This window comes from Myxine glutinosa, chromosome 9 (assembly GCF_964187855.1).
Source record: "Myxine glutinosa chromosome 9, kmMyxGlut1.1, whole genome shotgun sequence".
Classification (NCBI taxonomy): Eukaryota; Metazoa; Chordata; class Myxini; order Myxiniformes; family Myxinidae; genus Myxine; species Myxine glutinosa.
Genome location: NC_136269.1, coordinates 113075764 through 113099130, shown reverse-complemented (window position 1 = coordinate 113099130; position 23367 = coordinate 113075764). Strand labels below are relative to the sequence as shown.

Below are 23367 nucleotides of genomic sequence, written 5' to 3'. Positions count from 1 at the left end.
AACATCTAAACCGCGATCTGTAACAATATTAATTGTGCTAAAAAATGGGAGGCACTGGAGGTACGATCGGGTTTTCTCCTATTGGGTTTCCTACTATTTTTACGGTCGGGTCTTGATGCACTTCGTCATCATTCACACAAGGAGGACACAGAACAGTTTTACTTTTACTTTTTTGTTGAGGAGGATTATACTTTTCCTCCATTGCATTGTGTAGTCAGGTTCACAATGTTAACAAATATAATTTCGTTCAAAAATTTGGGAGATTAGCAAACCTGTACATTTTTGGAATCATCAGAGCATGGAGAATCCGAAAATCAATGTTGGCATTTGCAGACACCTGCATAGCCGCCATTTTGGATTTTCAAAATGGCCACCATAAAATACATATTTTGCGCTATCTAGGCTTCAAGTCAACTTAGAAACTTAATTAAATATGCTAATCCTATGTTTTCTGGGTCAAGGAATCCAATAAAGGCCTCAAAAATAGTGCTCAGGATAATAGAAAAGCAACAAACAAAGGTAATTGAAAACCATTGTCTTTATATTTGTGATACAATTGTATTACATAATACATGATACATCAAGTACTTTGAAGTTATAGGTATGGGTTTATAAAGCAAGAAAGCAGCCTTGTTAGTATCAGATTGAACTATAAGTCCTATAGCAGAATCTACGAGGTCTATACCGTTCAGGAATATGCTTTTACAGATCTTCATCACTGTCCTGCGTGTCATTTTCGCAAACGTGTCTACTCAAATGCCAATATTAATTTTTGGATTCCTCATGCTCTGAATATTCCAAAAATGTAGTTTTGCTAATCTCCAAAAAATTTGAATGAAAAAAACATAGTGAACCTGACTAGTGGGGGCAAGTCTCGGGTAAGGGCTGGGGATGTACATTCTCATGCGCCAGCAGTTCGTACCCGTTGCTGGTCATAGTTTTTCATCTGAGGCAGTAGTTGGGGTAGTTTGTTCGTCAGTGTTGAGAGGTAGAGGGGGCACAGTATTGTCCGGAGAGACTGTCTGATCGGTCACAGAGGGTGGAATTTGGGGACTGAAGCGTTTTAAATGTCCGAACTTTCCACACGTGAAGCATTTTAATGTCTCAGGTGACGCATATACTTGGTAGTTGTGATCTTTTATTCGGAATTTCAATACCACATGTAATACTTTATCCACGTTGGATGTGGGAAGTACGATGTATTCTGCTGCTGGAAAGACATGACGTGCTTCACCTGTTCACTCCGACAACCCAGCGGCAGCATCTTGATCTGGGACACGACGGTGCCATACCGCGATAGCTCCGCAAAACGCGTGGGGAAAGCAAAACGAAGTGTCCATTGTCCGTGGGCAGACCAGCCGCGACAACCTCATGAGTCATGTACGACTACGGGGCTTTCCTCGGCTAAAAAAAACGACGCTACGTTTATTCATTCGTGAAGTTGCATGGATCTTTTCCATACCAATGATATTACCAATAGCAATAACAATGTGTTCCACACTAACCTCATCCGGAGGAACACACACCACGCCATGCTTCCGAGTGAGAGCTTCGAAAGCCGCATACAGGGAACGTGTCGACATTTTACTAATTCAAAATTACCCGGACTAAGCCAAGCGGGGGTCGGGGGAAAAGGGAGGGAGTCGGGTACAGCTTTCTGTAAAAAGCATGGGGAATAAACCGCAAAAAACACCACTCGGCATGTACCAGCAAGAGCAAACAAACGCGGTAAAACACACCTCTCAATGAGGAAAAGGGCGAGAAACCACAGCACTCACCCCCACTGCCGATGGAATACCACTCACCCCCACTGCACTATCTCACATAAAGGCGTGGTCTGAGAGGACGTTGAGACGTGGTCGCCCCTGCTGGACGTTGGTGAGTCGTGCGTGGGTGTGGCAATCATGGCGGCTGTGTGTGAGAAGCTGTGAGTACTGTGTTGTGTTCGTGTCTTTCCTATCCCCATTTCACTCTCTTTGTGTCCTTGTACGTGTTTGTGAAGTTTTCCCCGTGTTTCCCTTCCTTCTTGAGAAGAGAGAGAACAAGTCAGAAGCCCTCGATGGTTCACGAGCGAGCGGTATTCAATGACAAAGGACGGACTTGTGGCGGACACGAAAGCTCACTGGCGTGAGGGCATCATTCCACGCACCAAGTGGGCGGCGGCCACGCCCGAGGAGTAGGCGTGGCCGCGGGATATACACCGGGCGCACAGCCCGGAGCGCGCCAGTGCTACAGTTGAGCTCTTATAATAAAGACTCTTGAACTTACCGCGTTGTCCGCTTCCTCCTTGTTATACAAGTAAGCGGGTGTAGCACCGCGCTTTATTGGTGACCCTCCGACGTTGGATCAGCCGTCGCTGACCGACCGGATACGCCATCGCAATGGCAAACAACGTGGTTACGATCAAACTCCCCGAGTTCTGGGAGGCGCAAGCTGAAGTATGGTTCCTGCAGGCAGAAGCCCAGTTCCAACTTCGAGGCATCACGGTGGACGAGACCATGTACTGCCATGTGGTCGCCTCCCTCGGGCCCGACACAGCCGCCCGCGTCGTGTCCGTCCTGAGGAACCCACCGGCCGACGGCAGGTACGAGGCGATCAAGTGTCTCCTCCTCGCCACGTTCGGCCTCACGGTGGACGCCCGGGCCGACCGCCTCCTGGACCTCCCCGAGCTCGGTGACACGCGACCGTCGGTCCGCGTGGACCATATGCTGTCGTTGATGGGCGACGAAACCCCGAACGCTCTATTCCAGGCGTTATTTCGACGGCAGCTGCCGGCACGAGTCCGCCTCGCGTTGGCCGGTTCTGCGACGACGGAACCCCGAGCTTTCGCTGCCGAGGCCGACAGGTTCTTCGCGGCTTTGGACACCCAGGCGAGTTTTGTCGTGGCTCTCGGGGCTGACCCTGATGCTGATGCACCACACCTCGTGGATCTCGAGGCTGATGCGCACTTCGTGTCCGCTGCCACGCCCCACCCACCACCGCCGCCGCGGAGAAAACCGCGGCCTCCGCCACCTTCGCCGCAAACCTGGTGTTTTTTCCATGCCAAGTTCGGCCACGAGGCTCGGCAATGTCGCCCGCCGTGCTCATTCGGCAGGTCGGGAAACGTGTGGGCCGGCCCTCGGTAGTGGCACTGAGCGCCGGCCGTTCAAACAGCCTACTGTTCATCACGACACCTTATCCGGGCGCCGTTACCTGTGCGACACGGGAGCGCAGGTGAGTGTCGTTCCCGCCGGTACGTCCGACAAGCAGTCCGCCGAGCAGCTTGCTGAGCGGTTCGGTTCCGGCCAGGTTCATCTGTACGCTTCCGGCAGCGAACTAATTCACCCGCCTCCTCGCTGGTTTCCCGGCCCTCACGCGGCCCACCTTCTCGGCGGGGGCCGTCAAGCACAGGCTGGAACACCACATCCCCACCGCCGGGCCACCGGTCTACGCCCGGGCACGCCGCCTCGAGCCGACGAAGCTCGCGGTACCTAAAGCGGAGTTCGCTACGCTGGAGCGGCTCGGCATCGTGCGGCGCTCCGAGAGTGCTTGGGCATCGCCGCTTCACATCGTGCCAAAGCCCGGCGGGGGATGGCGACCGTGCGGGGACTACCGGAGCCTCAACGACGCCACCACCCCCGACCGCTACCCCGTCCCCCACATTCAGGACTTCTCCGCCCGGTTGGCAGGCATGTCCTTCTTTTCGAAGGTGGACCTCATACGCGGCTACCATCAGGTCCCCGTCAGGCCGGAGGACATCCCGAAGACGGCGGTCATCACGCCATTCGGACTTTTCGAATTTCTTCGGATGCCCTTCGGTTTGAATAATGCGGCTCAGGCGTTCCAGCGACTAATGGACAGCGTCTTGCGTGACTTGAATTTTGTGTACGTCTACCTGGACGACATCCTCGTCGCCAGCGCGTCCCGCGAAGAGCACCTACACCATCTCCGCACGCTCTTCGAACGTCTGGGCCAGCATGGCCTCATCGTGAACCCCGCCAAGTGCCGGTTCGGCGTCGCCGACATCGACTTTTTGGGGCACCGCATCACCTGGCACGGGGCCGTCCCCCTACCGGCCAATGTGGAGGCGGTGAAGGGGTTTCCGCGCCCCCGCACGATCAAGGGGCTCCAGGAGTTCCTGGGCATGGTAAACTTTTACAATCGGTTCCTGCCCCGCATCGCCCAGCTCCTGCGCCCCTTGCACGAGGCCCTCCGGGGCAGGCCGGGCAAAGGTGACGTTACCTGGACTGAGCAGATGGACGCGGCGTTCGCGGGCGCGAAGCTCGCCTTGGCTAACGCCACCATGCTCACGCACCCGGCGCCCGATGCACCGATCGCCCTCACCACCGATGCCTCGGACTACGCGGTGGGTGCGGTGCACGAGCAATGGGTGCGTGGTGCTTGGCAACCGCTGGCGTTCTTCAGCCGGCAGCTTCGCCCGCCCAAACACCACTATAGTACCTTCGACCGCGAGTTGCTCGGGCTTCACCTGGCGGTCAGGCACTTCCGCCATCTGCTCGAGGGCCGTGCGTTCACGGCCTTCGTCGACCACAAGCCACTGGTCTTCGCGATGGGCAAGGTCGCCGAGCCGTGGTCGGCCCGGCAGCAGCGTCACCTCTCGGCCGTGTCCGAGTACACGACGGACATCCGGCACGTCGCGGGGAAGGACAACCCGGTGGCGGATTGCCTTTCCCGGTCCGTCGCCCACGCAGTCCACCTTGGCATCGACTATGCCCAGATGGCGGCGGATCAGGCCGCCGACCCCGGCGTCCAGGCCTTGCGGACCGCCGTCACGGGCCTCCGCGTCACCGAGGTGCCGTTCGACGGCGCGGGCACGGTCCTCTTGTGCGACGTCTCCCTCGGGCGGCCTCGCCCCATCGTGCCCGCGGGCTGGCAGCGCCAGGTTTTTGACGCCATCCACGGCCTGTCCCACCCGGGCACGAAGGCCTCCCAGAGGTTGGTCGCCGACAAGTTTGTCTGGCATGGCCTCCGGAAGGCCGTCCGCGGCTGGACCAGGACGTGCCTCGCGTGCCAGCGCGCGAAGGTGCACCGGCACGCCCAGGCCCCATTGGCCCCGTTCACGGTGCCGGAACGTAGGTTCGACCACGTGCACGTGGACCTGGTGGGACCTCTGCCCCCCTCGCGGGGTTTCACCCATGTCCTGACAATGATGGACCGCACCACCCGGTGGCCGGAGGCCGTGCCTTTGGCGGCGACGATGGCGGCGGACGTCGCGCAGGCGTTCATCGCCACCTGGGTCGCCCGGTTCGATGCCCCATCGGACATCTCGTCCGACCGCGGCCCCCAGTTCACCTCGGAGCTCTGGGGGGGCGGTCGCGCGGGGGCTCGGGGTCCAGCTGCACTGAACCACGGCCTACCACCCCCAGGCCAACGGCCTGTGCGAGCGGTTCCACCGCTTGTTGAAGGCCGCGCTCCGGGCCACCCTCCGCGACGGCGGCTGGGTCGACAGGCTCCCCTGGGTCCTGCTGGGCCTCCGGACGGCGCCCAAGGACGACCTGCGCGCATCCGCAGGGGAGTTGGTCTTCGGACAACCGCTGCGGGTGCCGGGCGAGTTCCTCCCCGACCCCACGGCACCATGGTCCGTGGCGCAGGAGCGCTCCGCGCTGCAGGAGACAGCCCGGAGGTTCGCCCCGGTGCCGACGGCGCACCACGCGCACCCGCCTACGCACGTCGCCCCGGAGCTTCGCACCGCGGAGTACGTCTTCATCCGGCACGACGCCCACCGGACACCACTGCGGCCCCCGTACGACGGGCCTTTCCGCATGCTGGAGACCGGGGTGAAACATTTCACCTTGGACATCGGCGGTACTCCCGACCGCGTCTCGGTGGATCGCCTCAAGCCGGCCCACCTCGACGTGGACCACCCACCGCCGGTGGCTCGGCCCCTGCGTCGGGGCCGCCTCCCTGCGGGTGGACCCCCGGCACCGCCCAGGCCCGCCGGCACGCCACCCCCCGGTCCTGCACCCATCCCGGGTGCAGCCGGAGGCATCCCAGCTGGCATCCCTGCACCCCGGACGCCGCCGGTCGCCAGAGGGCGCTTCGGCCGGGTCATCCGTTTGCCCCGCAAACTGGCCCTCCAGGTGCGCGGGAATTCTGGGGGGGGGGGGGGGCGCGTGTGGCGGACACGAAAGCTCACTGGCGTGAGGGCATCATTCCGCGCACCAAGTGGGCGGCGGCCACACCCGAGGGGTAGGCGTGGCCACGGGATATACACCGGGCGCGCAGCCCAGAGCGCGCCAGTGCTACAGTTGAGCTCTTATAATAAAGACTCTTGAACTTACTGCGTTGTCCGCTTCCTCCTTGTTATACAAGTAAGCGCGCATAGCACCGCGCTTTCGACTATAAGTATAACCGAAACAGACAGGCCAGGCCTGAAAATGTCAAAACGAAGGTTACTGACCTTGAAATGAGATAGAAAATAATGCATAATCAGTTATGAGGTTAGTTAGCTACACAATACCGAAAATTCGGTGAAAAATGAAATGAAAAATAAACACTTAAATAAATAAATAAAATGAAAAAAATAATAAAAATGAAAAATCGAGCTCCGTGGGGCCTAACACATGACATTGGCCTAACCATATACCGAAACCCCTGTCAGATTCCACCAACTCCCTCAGATAAGATGTAGCTTGAAATCGATTACCCCCTAAAAATACATCTTTTTCGGGTGTGGCTCCGCCCACAATGGGTGCAATACGCCCACTCTAGGCAGGACACAACTAGATCATGATATGAACCTCCCACCCAAGTTTCATCAAGATCGGATGATATCATCGGGTAGTTATGCTGCGGACAGACAGACAGACACAGACACATGACGAATATAGTGGTCACTTGATAACTCGTGAACCAAAAAGAGAACGCACATGGTAAGTGCTTCGTGGGTTCTTCTTGAAACCCTTGGTTTCCAGGCCTGCGTTTCATCTGCCATGTTTTATAGCCTTGTATGCCACTCATCGGTGGTTTATCTTCCTCATTATACCTCTTCTTTTTTTTCTTTCCCTTTTTCATTTTCCTCCACTTGCTGGTTGCGTGTGGCAGGTTTCTTTTGTTTAACTTAAACTTTCCTTGTTTTGCTTTAAGCTATGGCAAACGAACGTTTGCACAATAGTGTGAACGAGTCACTCACTCGCAAGAACGGAGTGACGATTGCGATTGTGACGATTGTTAGTGTTGTTAATGTGGTGACGGTCGTTGGAATTGAAAATGTTCTCGCCGCTTCAAAAATGAACCAACGTATTAAAGCGCGGCGTTACGCGCGCTGCTTGCGAGCAAGGAGGAAGCGGACAAGCGGTAACTTATAAACGTCTTTATTGTAGGAGCTCACTGTAACACTGGCCCGCTCCAGGCTGGGCGCCCGGTGTATATCATGAGACCACGCCTACCCCTCGGGCATGGCCACCGCCCACTTGGTGCGCGGGATGATGTCACCACGCCAGTGGGCTTTTGTGTCCGCCACACGCGCACCCCAGAATTCCCGCGCACCTGGAGGGCCAGTTTGCGGGGCAGACGAATGACCCGGCCGAAGCGCCCCCTGGCGATCGGCGGCGTCCGGGGTGCAGGGATGCCAGGTGGGATGCCCCTGGCTGCCCCTGGGATGGGTGCAGGACCGGGGGGCGGCGTGGCGGCGGGGCTGGGCGGTGCCGGGGGTCCGCACGCAGGAGGGCGGCCCCGACGTGGGGGTCGGGCCACTGGCGGTGGATGGTCCACATCGAGGTGGGCCGGCTTGAGGCGGTCTACCGAAACGCGGTCAGGAGTACCGCCGATGTCCAGGGTGAAGTGCTTCGCCCCGGTCTCCAGCACGCGGAAAGGCCCGTCGTACGGGGGCCGCAGTGGTGTCCGATGGGCATCGTGGCGGACGAAGACGTACTCCGCCGCGCGAAGCTCCGGGGCGACGTGCGTCGGTGGGTGCCCGTGGCATGCCGTTGGCACCGGGGCGAACCTCTGGGCAGTATCTTGCAGAGCGGAGCGACCATGGTGCCGTGGAGTCGGGGAGGAATTCCCCAGGCACCCGCAGCGGTTGCCCGAAGACCAACTCCGCCGCGGATGCGCGCAGGTCCTCCTTGGGCGCCGTCCGGAGGCCCAGCAGGACCCAGGGGAGCCTGTCGACCCAGCCGCCGTCGCGGAGGGTGGCCCGGAGCGCGGCCTTCAATGAGCGGTGAAATCGCTCACACAGGCCATTAGCCTGGGGGTGGTAGGCCGTGGTTCGGTGCAGCCGGACCCCGAGCCCCTGCGCAACCGCCCCCCAGAGCTCCGAGGTGAACTGGGGGCCGCGGTCGGATGAGATGTCTGAGGGGGCGCCGAACCGGGCGACCCAGGTGGCGATGAAAGCCTGCGCGACATCGGCCGCCGTTGTCGACGCCAAGGGCACGGCCTCCGGCCACCGGGTGGTGCGGTCCACCATGGTGAGGACGTAGGTGAAACCCCGCGAGGGGGGCAGAGGTCCCACCAGGTCCACGTGGACGTGGTCAAACCGGCGTTCCGGCACCGTGAACGGGGCCAACGGGGCCTGGGTGTGCCGGTGCACCTTGGCGCGCTGGCACGCGAGGTACGTCCTGGCCCAGCCGCGGACGGCCTTCCGGAGGCCATGCCAGAGGAACTTGTCGGCGATCAGCCTTTGGGAGGCCCTCGCGCCTGGGTGGGACAGGCCGTGGATGGCGTCAAACACCTGGCGCTGCCAGCCCGCGGGCACGATGGGGCGAGGACGCCCGAGGGAGACGTCGCACAAGAGGGCCACGCCCGCGCCGTCGAACGGCACCTCGGTGATGCGGAGGCCCGTGACGGCGGTCCGCAAGGCCTGGACGTCGGGGTCAGCGGCCTGGTCCGCTGCCATCCGGGCATAGTCGATGCCGAGGTGGACTGCGTGGGCGACGGCCCGGGAAAGGCAATCCGCCACCGGGTTGTCCTTCCCCGCGACGTGCTGGATGTCCGTCGTGTACTCGGACACGGCCGAGAGGTGACGCTGCTGCCGGGCCGACCACGGCTCGGTGACCTTGCCTATCGCGAAGATCAGCGGCTTGTGGTCGACGAAGGCAGTGAACGCACGGCCCTCGAGCAGATGGCGGAAGTGCCTGACCGCCAAGTGAAGTCCGAGCAACTCGCGGTCGAAGGTACTGTAACGGCGTTCGGGCGGGCGAAGCTGCCGGCTAAAGAACGCCAGCGGTTGCCAAGCTCCACGCACCCATTGCTCGTGCACCGCGCCCACCGCGTAGTCCGAGGCATCGGTGGTGAGGGCGATCGGTGCATCGGGCGCCGGGTGCGCGAGCATGGTGGCGTTAGCCAAGGCGAGCTTCGCGCCCGTGAACGCCGTGTCCATCTGCTCGGTCCAGGTAACGTCGCCTTTGCCCGGCTTACCTCGGAGAGCTTCGTGCAGGGGGCGCAGGAGCTGGGCGATACGGGGCAGGAACCGATGGTAAAAGTTCACCATGCCCAGGAACTCCTGCAGCCCTCTGATCGTGCGGGGGCACGGAAACCCCTTCACCGCCTCCACCTTGGCCGGCAGGGGGACGGCTCCGTGCCTGGTGACACGGTGCCCCAGAAAATCGATTGTGGCGGCGCCGAACCGGCACTTTGCGGGGTTCACAATCAGGCCATGCTGGCCCAGGCGTTCGAAGAGCGTGCGGAGGTGGCGTAGGTGCTCTTCGCGGGTCGCGCTGGCGACGAGGATATCGTCCAGGTAGACGTAGACAAAATCCAAGTCGCGCAGGATGCTGTCCATCAGTCGCTGGAACGCCTGAGCCGCATTCTTCAGACCGAAGGGCATGCGCCGGAACTCGAAGAGTCCGAATGGCGTGATGATCGCCGTCTTCGGGACGTCCTCCGGCCTGACGGGGACCTGATGGTAGCCGCGTATGAGGTCCACCTTCGAGAAGAAGGACCTGCCCGCCAAACGGGCGGAAAAGTCCTGAATGTGGGGGACGGGGTAGCGGTCGGGAGTCGTGGCGTCATTGAGACGGCGATAGTCCCCGCACGGTCGCCATCCCCCGCCGGGCTTCGGCACGATGTGCAGCGGCGACGCCCAAGCGCTCCCTGAGCGCCGAACGATGCCGAGTCGCTCCAGGGTAGCGAACGCCGCTTTTGCCACCGCCAGCTTCGTCGGCTCGAGGCGGCGTGCCCGGGCATAGACCGGTGGCCCGACGGTGGGGATGTGATGGGCCACCCCATGCTTGACGGCCCCCGCCGAGAAGGTGGGCCGCGTGAGGGCCGGGAAGCCGGCGAGGAGGCGGGTGAATGCGTCCGCTGCCGGAAGCGTACAGACCAACGTGGCCGGAACCGAACCGTTCGGCAAGCCGCTTGGCAAGCCGCTCGTTGAGCTGGGCAACGCACAAGCGAGCGAGCTGAACGTCTCGGCCTGGACAAGACGTCTGCGCTTGACGTCGACCAGGAGCCCATTAGCGCACAGGAAGTCCACGCCAAGCAGTGCCATGGGCACGTCGGCGGTGACGAACGTCCATCGGAAAACCTGCCCTCCAAACCGCAGAGAGAGGCAGCGTTTTCCGTACGTACGGATGGGCGTCCCGTTCGCGGCAAGCAGCGCGGGGCCCCCACCCGCGGCGTGCTTGTCTGACGTGCCAGCGGGAATGACACTCACCTGCGCTCCCGTGTCGCACAGGTAACGGCGCCCGGAGAAGGTGTCCGTTATGAACAGCAGGCTGCTCGAATGGCCGGCGCTCATCGCCACTATTGAGCGCCGGCCCGGGCGTTTCCCGACCTGTTGAAGGAGCATGGCGGATGACACTGCCGAGCTTCGTGGCCGAACTTGGCGTGGAACCAGCACCAGGTGGTGGAGCTGGAGGAGCGCGGCTGGCTCCGCCAGGCCGGTGGAGTTGGCGGGTTTCCCCGCGGTGGCGGTTTTCTCCGCGGCGGTGGGCGGGGCGTGGCGGCGTTCACGAGGTGCGTATACGCATGCTGCGTATGCTGTAGAAGCTGATGCTGTGGAACATGCTGCGTATGCTGTAGAAGCTGATGCTGTGGAACAGCAGCATCAGCAGCATCAGCAGCATCAGCCTCGAGGGCCGTGACGGCCACGCCGACTCTCGCCCGCGTGTCCGAAGCGGCGAAGTACCTGTCCGCCTCGGCTGCCAATGCTCGGGGTTCCGTTAGCCCGGTCCCGGCCAACGCGAGGCGAACCTGCGCTGGAAGTTGGCGCCGGAAAAGCGCCCGGAATAGAGAACCAGGGGCTTCGTCGCCCAACAGTGACAGCATATGGTCCATTCGGACCGACGGGCGCGTGTCACCGAGCTCGGGGAGATCCAGGAGGCGGTCGGCCCGTGCGTCGTCCATGAGGCCGAACGTGGCTAGGAGTAGCCGCTTGAGTGCCTCGTACTTGTGGCCGTCCGGTGGGTGGCGAAGGACGGACACAACTCGAGCGGCCGTGCCGGGCCCGAGGGAGGCGACGACGTGGCAATAGCGCGTGTCATCGCCGGTGAGGCGCCGAAGCTGAAATTGGGCTTCGGCCTGGACGAACCAGACTTCGGCCTGAGCCTCCCAAAATTCCGGAAGTTTGACGAAGTTGGCCATGGCAATGGCGTCGCGTGTGGAAGGATCGCTCCGGCAGATCCAACGTCGAGGGGGTCACCAGTAAAGCGCGGCGTTACGCGCGCTGCTTGCGAGCAAGGAGGAAGCGGACAAGCGGTAACTTATAAACGTCTTTATTGTAGGAGCTCACTGTAACACTGGCCCGCTCCGGGCTGGGCGTCCGGTGTATATCATGAGGCCACGCCTACCCCTCGGGCGTGGCCACCGCCCACTTGGTGCGCGGGATGATGTCACCACGCCAGTGGGCTTTTGTGTCCGCCACAGTATCGTGGTTTTCCTGTCAGAAGAGCGACACGTGGCTCAGGCGGTTGAAAGTTGAAACCGGTCTATCCGTACCGCCGGACGTCTTTGTAGTTTGTTCACGTTAGTCCTTTGGACACGACGGCGGTTAAGTTAATCATGTCCAATATCCCGCCCTTCTTCTCAAGTGAGGAGATTGTGGCTGCTTTAAGCGTTTTTGGCAAGGTTGTGTCACGAATCTCGATGATACCGCTTCGTCTGCGCTCTGACGCTTCGGTTCGCCACATCATGTCGTTCCTACGTCATTGTTACATTATTCTAAAAGACAACGCTCAATCGCTCAACGCAGTGATGACGTTAAAAAACACAATTCGCAATTGCCAGATTTATATTGCAACGGAGACCACGACTTATTTTATATGTAGTCAATCTGGACATGTAAAGAACGCTTGCCCAAAGATTACATCGAGTGGCGCATCTAGGCCGGTCGAGCCCATTGAGGCCAACAGTGGTCCATCTGGAGATGGGCACGCTGGTGACGCCTCAAAGTCGAACAATCTGCCTGGACCGTCGGAGGTGGGGGTAAATCAACTTCAGGCAGACAATTGTGGCATCGGGTTTAATGAAAGGGAGTGGTGGAGGCAGAGGGTGAGTAGACAATGTGAAGATAAAGAAAAGGTGAAAACGACGAGAAAAAGAGGTAGAAAGATCGAAAGTCAGAGCAGCTCGTACCTCACCACACATGCACAGCCACCATATTGCCATGCCCAAACACATCGACAGCCAGAAAGGAGGAGAGATACAGAGAGTGGTGAGAGAGGGTGGGGGAAATACAGAGAGGGTTGGTAGAGAGAGAGGGGGAGGGGAGAGAGAGATTCCATTGGTGGCCGGAAGGAGAGTGAGGGGAAGGGGTAGAAAGGAGGGGGGAGAGCGAAGCCTCACCACATGTCGTTATACTCATTCCGGGATGGAAGGGTGGTGTGAGGATGGGAGTAGGAGGGAGGGGGAAGAGAATGGAGGGAGGACGGGTGGGGGAATGAGGGCCGAGGATGAGTAGGGGGAAGGTAGAGAGGGAGGGGAGGGTGAGGGAAGAGCGAGGAAGGGAGAGAGGGGAGGGGGGGGGGTTGAAAATCCAGCAGATGTGATGCCCAGTTTAATTTCAATCTGAGGGACGGTTTCATACATTGATGAATCGCCCGACCCGTGAAACACTGGGATGACAGTTTATAACTGGGTCGGGATTTGAACCAAGGCTAGGCGACTTAGATCGAGTGTGCACACCTCTCGGCCATCTTGCTTGTACTGTTGCTTTTAATCATCTAATTTATTTTGCCTTTCTAACTCATGGGATGTCCCTATGGAGTACTGAGCCGCCATATCACCATGGAAGCCAAGTGGATTAAGCACTCAAGCAAGCACACCAATGAAACGGCTGAATAAAAACACGTTTATTTTATCACTTTAACCTTGTCCTCAGCATTTGTAATTTTAATTTCAAAAATGATGTCCACTCTGATGAGTTTATTACTTCACTTGCGACTGCCTCACCATGGCTTACAAACACTGGTTGATAAGGAACGGCTTCATTTTATGGCATTATTTTGTGAGGCTCTATATAAGCCACGCGGCTAAACATAACATCGGTGAATGAATGAACCTTTATGTAATCCGTAATACAATATGGATTTCCCATTCTCATTTTAAAATATCAGAACTTTGATTGTATACTTTGATTATTATTTTACTGGCATAACCACTGTGGAAAATCATATAATGCATAACATCACTCCAAGCTCCTAATTTGAAAACTATATAGCACCTGCAATAGTGATGGCGATGACACACAATAGTGATGATAGACACACACACGAACTGACTGACAGACACAGACACACTCTTTATTATTAAACAGACATGACAGAAGTAAATAGACACCTTAAATGTATTCATTGCATCTGTATGACGCAGTTTTACTCAGTGATTTGTACTAGTATTCGACTATTTGCAGAAACAAGTTCCTGGGTCTTGTACGACAATTAACTATGTCTCGAACCCAGGAAGCACACAAACTTTCCGACTTTCAAAGATGACGAATTGTTGGCCAATCGGAAGGTGGAGTCAACCAGCGTCAGATAGCTCGGAACGTTGGCAATCCGCTTTCTAGGGTCAATCAGGTGATTGTGTAATTCACCTGCAAAGGCAAGGAATCCACATCTTGCCGCTTTGGTCGACCTGGGCCCTCAGAAAAGTGTCTTCGAGCTGTCAAGCGGTCCACTAAGAAAACTCCCCGTTGCAAGGCAGCAGATGTTGCAGAGTTGGTCCAAGTTAGCTCAAGAACTGCCAGTTCGAACGTTTGAATGACAAATGGAGCAAGTGCAATGAAATCAAAGGAGACCATTTTGAAAAATCAAATAAGTTGACATGTCTTAGACTATTGTGGGCATCTTGTTCCGAGAACATTTAACGAATGCTCCTTGTATGTAAGTGACCCTCTTACCCACACAAGTGGTATGGAACAGACAAATATAGATGTGATTATATGACAAGTACCACAGCATAATATAAGTGATAACATCACAGATTACAATATTGTTTATCCTTGTTATGAATAAAAATCGTGTCCCTAAATTACTCCTAGCTCCTCCATGAGCCTCGACACTGTATACAAAAAAAACAACCAATATGAACATTTCCAGGACACGAATAGTCCATATAACACTGCAACATGCAAGCAAACACAAGTAGGAGCAAGCAAACACAAGGTTAATATGTTTCTAAACTGGGTTAAGGAGTGCCTGATGGGTGTAGATAAGAACACTACAAAGTAAATAACTGCTCTTATGTGTGATGACTCTATTCTGTTACTACAGGTTCATTGCTTATATATAGTTATACATTAAAAGCTATGTTCAATCAAAATAAACATCGTGCAATATTGATCTTTTTTGGACAAAAGGGGTTACTTGAGTTTATCCAAATGGTCTTACAATGAAAAAGGCAAAGATTATATTTGATATTGAGGCTAAAAAAATACAAATAATTTCCAAAAATCATAAGATTTGTTTTAAATACAGCGCCTTCAGAAAGTATTCACCCCTTGACTTTTTTCACATTTTGTTGTGTTACAGCCTGAATTTGAAATGGATTAAATGGAGATATCTTTGTCACTGATCTACACATAATACCCCATAATGTCTGAGTGCAATTTATTTTTTTAGAATATATTTTTATTTTTAGAGTTTTTTAAAAATTTTCAATTATTTAATTTTATTTTTAAAATTTTAGAATTTAAGATTTTAGAAAACATTTTCATAATTTTCAAAATACTTTTACAGTCAGTCGTTTGGGACTGCCACTGGTAACATGTAACCCGGTGCTACCTGCCACATGATCGGGTTGTCGGTGACTAAATCGACACCCCTCAGTGGCCTTGCTCGTGGGGAGGGTACCCTGCCAGGACCAAAAACAACACCTGGCTAAGGCCGGATGAGCTCCCGTAGGGAGCCAATGGCCATTCAGTAAGATGGTGTCTCCTAAAAAACACCCATCCGGTTTGGACCAGTTCAAGTCATACCAAAGACTTTTAAAATGGTACATGCTGCTTCCTTGTTTGAAAAGGTAGAGCATAGACAATCCCCATCAGTTGGCATCCATGGGGAGGAGGAAATTCCTCTTGAGGAAATGCCCCGCTGAGTACGGTGAAAAAAGCGGTGCCATTGTGATGACGCTGGTACCCAGAGTATCCCAGGAAGTGTTAGTGACGTCACTTCGCCTAAGCTCAGTGGCTGTGTTAAGTGTTTGTCTCGTCAATATGTCCGTGTGTGTGTGTGTGTGTGTGTGTGTGTGTGTGTGTGTGTGTGTGTGTGTGTGTGTGTGTGTGTGTGTGTGTGTCAGCTCTATTACAAGCGTTAGCCCAGGTATTAAAAAAAACAAAACAATAAATAATAATAAAAAAAACCAAGTATCAGAACGAGCAATCACATCACTGGTGTTGGGAATCACCACATTACTGGTGCATGGTACCAGATAATTCTAAAACACCAGCCACACGCTTTCACATTGCTGCAGATATAATATTGTTGCGGTTTTGAGAACCCACACGTGTAAATATGACATTAAAGGGTTAAAGGTTGCACCCCATAGTTAGGCCACAAGCAACACGTAGGCCACCATAGGATTTCAGTTATTTCATTAGTATGTGTGTAGGTAAGGCCGTGTTTCCAATAGTTGAATCTGCGTTGTGTCAATCAAATAAGAAGTAGGCCCATTCTGTTCATTTTGCAACGCCTCCCTCTCCAAGCGACGCCATTACGCGCCCTCCAGTTTGCCCATGCCCCTCCCAATTTGTTACGCGCCTTTGTTAGCAGCAGCTGCCTTAGCGCTCGCTCAACGCCGCCATAAGACACGCGGTGAGGCCCGGAAAAAGGGGGCGGAACGCCAAGAAGAAGATGTGGCCACGTCATCCAGCCGTCAAAGGCGGGGCCGGTAAGCCTTAACCAGCCAACCAGGGCTGAAGTAACATCACGGACAGGCGTGGCTTTGGGGCCTGCGGAGTGATCGCTTGGTCGAGTTATAAAAGCGAGCGCAAAGCCCTTTCACAGGACTTGCCAGCGAGCACATTTACCAACAGGACTTACTTACCAGAGCGTGCATGAACTTACTGATCGGGAGAGCACACCTTTGTAAAGACTTACCGTGTGAGAGCTCGCTTTGACCGACTTGCTGGGAGAATGCGCGTTGCATTGACGGGACTGATGCAGTGGTGCTTATGAAAGAAGGACCTTATCCAAGGAGTATATTGGAGAGGGGGCGTTTGGCGCCTTTGTATAGTGCACATATTACGTACGCAGCGTACCAGCTTCCCCCCGTTATATAAATTGTCCGGTCGCGTTCCATTATACGCGGAGCTGCCTGTCGGGTTTCGGCCACTGGATCGGAGCTTGGACTGGAGCTGAATGGAGCCTGGACGTGCCGGTGACCATCCACCATCTCCAATCCCCATGTGAGTGTGTACGTTTGTCCTGGGTATTAAGAATAAGACTGTCTAAGGCTGCCCTGTATTCTGCTTCTTCCTCTTCCTATCTTGTATATTTCTTTCGTTTCCTCTTCTCCTTCTTGTACATTGTGAATGAATTGCCCTGTTCTTTCTTGGTTTCCTCTTATCCGATCGCATCCGTCTTTTCTCTCATTGGGTAAATGTGGCACGATCGGAACCGCCATAATCGGGTTTAGTCCCTGTTAACGGCCCGAATCGCGGCTCGCTTCGCTCGGCGTGTCCACTAACGCCGTGGTTCGGTCGGGAGTTATTTCCCTGCTTCACGGTCGGTGTTCGTAATTAGGTATTTGGGACTAAATTGACCAATAACCCTTCCTAATACTGACCGGAAGGAGCGTATAACTTCCCGGACTCGGGTCGGCCAGATAAAAGGAGAAGGGGATTAACCCCCCCCCCCTCCCCTTGATAAGGGGAGAGCCGACGTCCGAGATCCGTAACAATATATTCAGGTAAAACCAAGGTTTGTCTAAAATTCCTGAAATACATTCTTGCACTAATGAACCAGCACACTTGCACAAAGCAGTATAGGTCAGTGTAGCTTTCATACACTTGCAGTTTGTACGACAGCCTTTGGTGCAACCACAGCACAAATAATATTTGCACACTTGGCTTCCTCAGGGAGGTTGCTCCACAAAACATCCCATGTTCCTCCATCAGTACCTGTCCAGCCCCATCCTTCTGGTTGTGGAAGCTTGACCATTGATTTCAGGGAATGGCTCCAGCAATACCCATCCTGATATACAGCTCTCCTCACATGCTGGAAAAGACCACCTTATGTCAGTGGATTATGTCCAGACCCCTTCTGCCTCCAAAGCATACGTAATTTATGTACGAGCCATTACATGTATTGCAACTGCACAACAAGAGCCACTGGAGGACATTCAGTTGTCATTGGCTTGGTCATGCTGGGAACAGAACAGAACAGAACAGGGCAGCTTGCTTTGTCACAGAGGTCACGTGTGTGTAGAACCAAGGGAGCCTGCAGGCTCTTCCGAGACAGGTTGGTCAGTACAGAAGTGTTATCAGAGGTTCTTCAAGCGGTCATGACGGGATGAAATGCAGCAGTCTGGTCAGTGTTGTTGAAGTGCCGAAACACTGAGATACCTGTGCCATTGAATGAGCTCTTCACCATTGTCACACTGGTTTGATGATTGATGTTGTCCACTGCAGATGTAGTGAACACACGATTTTCCACCTGTGGTACCTACATCTGTTGAGATTTCAAAAATTCCAAGGCATAAAGTGTCAACTCGTTGTCGTTGTCACGTCTTATGTAGATATACGAGCAGAGGTTGCTCACGAGACTTGTTGTAACGTGTCGTTTGAATTAGTTTTCCACTGTGAGCCAAACTATTAAAAGCTAGAAGCCGACAGATGCTCAACAGGGCTTGGGTCTAAGTTACAAGTGATTGTTCTGTGATGTTAATGCCATAACACAACATTGCCACAATTGTGAGCAAGGAAGGAGGAACAGCTTCAACTTGACAGTATACAAGAAAGGTACCACTGAACCAAGTTGTTGTATTTATAGTTTCTTTGCCTACAATGCGTGCTGCTCAAGCTAGTATAAATTAATCATCGTCCACATTTTTCCTTAAATTCTTAAATAGAAGAAGTTTGGAACAACTAGGACTCTTCCTAGAGCTGGCTGCCCGGCCAAACTGAGCAATCGGGGGAGAAGGGCCTTGGTAAGGGGTGACAAAGAACCCGATGGTCAATCTGGCTGAGCTCCAGAGATCCTGTGTGGACATGGGAGAAACTTCCAGAAGGACAACCATCACTGCAACACTCCACCGATCTGGGCTTTATGGCAGAGTGGCCAGACGGAAGCCTCTCCTCAGTGAAAGACACATGAAAGCCCACTTGGAGTTTGCATTAAAGCACCTGAAGGACTCCCAGACTGAGAAACAAGCTTCTGTGGTCTCATGAAACCAGGATTGAACTGTTTGGCTTCCGTCTGGCCACTCTGCCATAAAGCCCAGATCGGTGGAGTGTTGCAGTGATGGTTGTCCTTCTGGAAGTTTCTCCCATGTCCACACAGGATCTCTGGAGCTCAGCCAGTGACCATCGGGTTCTTGGTCACCTCTCTTACCAAGGCCTTCCCCCCCCGATTGCTCAGTTTGGCCGGGCAGCCAGCTCTAGGAAGAGTCCTGGTTGTTCCAAGCTTCTTACATTTAAGAATTATGGAGGCCACTGTGCTCTTGGGAACCTTCAATGCAGCAGAAATGTTTTTGTCGGCTTCCTCAGATCTGTGCCTCGACATAATCCTGTCTCTGAGCTCTGCAGGCAGTTCCTTCGACCTCATGGCTTGGTTTTTGCTCCGATATGCATTGTCAGCTGTGAGACCTTATATAGACAGGTGTGTGCCTTTCCAAATCATGTCCAATCAATTTAATTTACCACAGGTGGACTCCAATCAAGGTGTAGAAACATCTCAAAGATGATCAAGAGAAATGGTAGGCACCTGAGCTAAATTTCAAGTGTCATAGCAAAGGGTATGAATACTTGTCAATGTGATATTTCACTTTTTTCTTTTTAATAAATTTGCAAAACTTTCTAAAATCCTGTTTTCTCTTTGTCATTATGAGGTATTGAGTGTAGATTGATGAGGGAAAAAAAGAATTTAAACGATTTCAGCATAAGGCTGCAACATAACATAATGTGAAAAAAGCGAAGGGGTCTGAATACTTTCTGAATGCACTGTAGTGTGCTTCCGTTGTCCCACCTCAACAATTGCCTTGTTCAGATGTTTTTCCTCCAGCTGCTGCATTGTACAAGGCAACCAAACACCTTGCGTGAAATTTTGCTTCGCTAGCAACAAGATCCCCAGAGGTTACCATTGCTAAGGAGCTGATCAAGGAGTTTTGTTGCACATCTCTTGACTCTCTCACCAATGCCTTTAGGCATTGCCTCTTGCGGTGGATCAGGTGGCCGAGCAGGTTTTTCACAAAACAGGCACACGAGACTATTGGTTATGTTCTGTTGGCGACGTTGTGTTTCCTCTTCGCATATCGCTGACGTCTGGTTTTTCTGTACAGAAGCCTGCAATAATGTGGAATTTTACTGTAAGCCATTGTATGTCACTTCTGCATCATCACCGTAATCTGTTTGTGCAATGTCAAGTGTTTTGGGCAAGCATCCAGCATTGCTTAAAGCAGTCACATCCTCTGCTAGACTGATGTAACCTGCTCCAACATTACAATGTTGTTTCGAATGAATTGGGCCAAGAAGTCTTGTTGTTGTCTTCCTGGCAAATGACATATTTTGTCCAGTCAGTTTTCATGACTGCAGAAGCTGCTTGGATCTTCCACAAAGGGCTAGCAAGCCTCACTTTATTTAATTTTTTTATACATGGGCTAGGGCTCGTAGTAGAACACACACACACACACACACACACACACACACACACACACACACACACACACACTTTCAGTATTTAAGACCACTGAATATATGAATGCGATTACATAATGAAAAAACAAAACTGCTGGTGAAACTTTTAAATTGTATTTATTGCAGAGCATTGTTTCCCATGTTGTGAAAATCAAAGTGAACACATGCAACTTCCTCGTTCTGCTTTTTGTCATGTTTCAGAGTACAATATAATAAATTACAGTATGATCATTCTGTTCTCTTCAATGGCTCGTGCTATACACTTCAAGTACGATAATAAAATTAACCACAAATTTGCTGGTCGCGGTGCTGTAGCGATACCTGTGAAACGGTGTTTGTACCATACATTCGTCTCCACCCGCCACAGCAATTCAAAAATGAAACACCACATTAAAAATAAAAACTCGATAGAAATAGCACGACTTGTTCAGACGTTCGACCCGTAAGTGGTTGGCGGTTCACTTGCACGCAAGGAAAATAAATAATATTAATTACGTTGCCTTGTGGTTACAGCTGTGTGACTGACCAAACAAACAGTGATGGATGATATACAATAAATGTACCGTATGAATGCCGATCAAAGCTGCAAGTTCATTGATTGCTGATCAAAAAGATGGACCAACGCAGTCCATCAAGAAGTCATGCAGCACCGCAAGATGGTGACGAGCTTGTTGGCCTGGATTATTCGGAAGTGGGATGTCAACAGCCGTAAAGCCGTTCAATGTCGCTCTGATAGAAACTCTTGAGCTCTATGCGCTTCAGTTTAAAGGCATCTGTGACGAGGCCAGTCTCGGGAGTCCAGGACTGGGATGTCAGCATTACTTTCTGGGGAATCTCAAACCGTTCCAACCGCACTGTGCAAGGTGGTGGTGGTGAAGAAGAAGAGGTAGAAGAAATACAGAAAAGAGGTACAAGGCAATATTTGAAAGTCAATAGCAAGCATGAACAAAAAAATGTATGTAAAGGGCTCGGGGTTTTAATAGTGGTTAAAGGGCATACGAACTGACTTTTGCTTCCTACGGAAACGATCTCCTTCAGAACTTCAGCCTCCATATCAGGATGATGGCAAATCTCCTCCCATGAAGCATTCAGATCTCGTTTCTCTGCTAATCGTTGCAGCCGGGCATGGTTTGGGACTACAAGGCCTATCACGTAGGACTGGTCACTGGTAAAAAGAAAACGATGAAATATTCAGCTCAGAAGTGTTGATAATATACCAATCCAAAAAACAACAAGTACAAAAAGTTTTAATTAAAACAAAAGCCGCGTCGATGTTACACAATGCCTAGATGCAGCTGTGCCTATAACGTCGATGTTATAGGCACAGGACATTCCTATTGATTCGATTACTTGATGTTATTTTTGTGCAAAGTGAAAATATATCTCGGCAATTTCCCGTGTGTGGCGACGAATTTTTAATATATCTCGGCATTTTCCCATCTGTTATTTCAGGCGGTGTATGACTGATCATGCCGCGATTTAAAAAAATATATATCTCGGCAATTTCCCGTGTGTGGCGACACGTGAACGAAGCTATGCTCCTCTCTCCACATTATTGTGACGACGTATAAATTAAATATTTCATCGTGACGATTGTCATCAAATGGACGGATTTTTAATATATCTCGGCATTTTCCCGTCTTATTTCGGGCGGTGTATGACTGACCATGTCGTGATTGTAAAAAAATATATCTCAATGGACTTTAAGTTACAGGCCTTTGAGAATTCATTTCGTTCTATAAAAACTTTCATCGGATTTTCTTCCCGTTTTTTTTCAACCGAGTCTAAAACTATGTTAGCGACTGTGAAAAATGAAATGATATATCGAATTTGATTTGAAATAAAACTGTGTGGGAGAGGAAGACACCACGGGCCTACAAAACAGGCCTCAAAGCTATGCGAGTTAATAAAATGGTGGATATTTGTTTATATGAAGGCTCTCCCAGAATGGGTGGAGCTATGGTTCCCAGAATGGGTGGAGCTTTGAGGTTTTGTCTTCTCTGCAAGAACAAGAAGAACAAGAAGAAGAAGAAGAACAACAACAACAACAACAACAGCAGAGGGCACTCTATGAGCAGCGTCTGCGACGCGGCTAAAAATTGAACTGACAAGAAGGCAATTGGATTCACATTGGCTGTATGCAAATATAGCTTCCTTCCAAATCGCAATTAATGTAGCTAACACTTAAGTACTGAACATAATTTTTAACACCACGTGTGTGTGTGTGTGTGTGTGTGTGTGTGTGTGTGTGTTCGTGTATGTTAGTTGCCTGCTATCCCCACATGTGGGTGTGCCTCAGGAGATGAAACTGAGATCTACCGGGTCTCAAAGTATCCACTTCTGTGTGTGTCTGGGCACGTGTCTGTCCAGGCCATAACTTTTTACCCATTTGAACTTTTGTCATCAAATTTTCAACAAACATTTATTAAGAGAATTTGGAGAAAATATTTTACTAGAGCAACGCGGCTGCGTCACCAATATACCTCTGCGTAGTCCCTGCCCATGACAATGGGTAGATGCCCTCGTTGACTGTCCTAAAAATAAAGAAGTTTGATTAAAATCTCCTCAGCTGTTCTCAAGTATGATTTTTTTTTTACCAGGTTTCACATCGATTGGTGAAGCTGTTTCGGAGAAGGATTTTTTTTTTAATATCGGCTTTCAAGCCAATATGGTTGCCAAACCACATGACATATGACATTACAAAAATGTACACTCTGCATATGTATGGGTAGGGTATCACGTTTGTGAAGTTTTATGTTGATCAGATATGGTTCGTTTTTCTATCCAAGTTGGCTGCCTATGACGTCATCATTTTCAAATTACATGCAGCAGTGGTTTAGATGACAATTGTAAAGTTTTGCATCGATACGTTAAGCGGTTTCTGAGATATTATTATTTAATATTTTCCTTCAATCTAATATGGCTGCCACACCATGTGACCGATGAGTTTTCATGATCAACTTTAAATGACGCACGTAAAGTTTTGAGTGGATCGCTTCGGTGGTTTGGGACACGATTAAAAAAAAAAGGTTTTAGGTTAAATCCAATTTGGTTGCCAAACCATGTGACCTATGATGTCATAAATTTAATATTTCAATACAAATGGGTCATACATCATGTGCATGCAATTTAAGATT

At 52.4% G+C, this 23367-nt stretch overlaps 2 protein-coding genes across 5 annotated transcripts in view; both read right to left on the bottom strand.

The window, feature by feature from the left end:
* Nucleotides 1-23367, bottom strand: part of LOC144893659 (uncharacterized) — a 1045304-nt gene that overhangs the window by 724157 nt on the left and 297780 nt on the right. The gene's annotated exons all lie outside the window — the stretch shown is intronic.
* The window catches only part of ACSL4 (acyl-CoA synthetase long chain family member 4), a 31945-nt gene continuing 28906 nt past the window's right edge, over nt 20329-23367 (bottom strand). For all 4 annotated transcript variants that reach the window (XM_068128486.2, XM_068128488.2, XM_068128487.2 and 1 more), the window contains 2 exons: nt 21238-21395; nt 20329-21084 (listed from right to left, as the gene is read on the bottom strand). In XM_068128486.2, the coding sequence (XP_067984587.2) occupies nt 20930-21084; nt 21238-21395 (313 nt within the window). In that variant the 3' untranslated portion in view covers nt 20329-20929. The remainder of the gene's footprint in view (nt 21085-21237; nt 21396-23367) is intronic.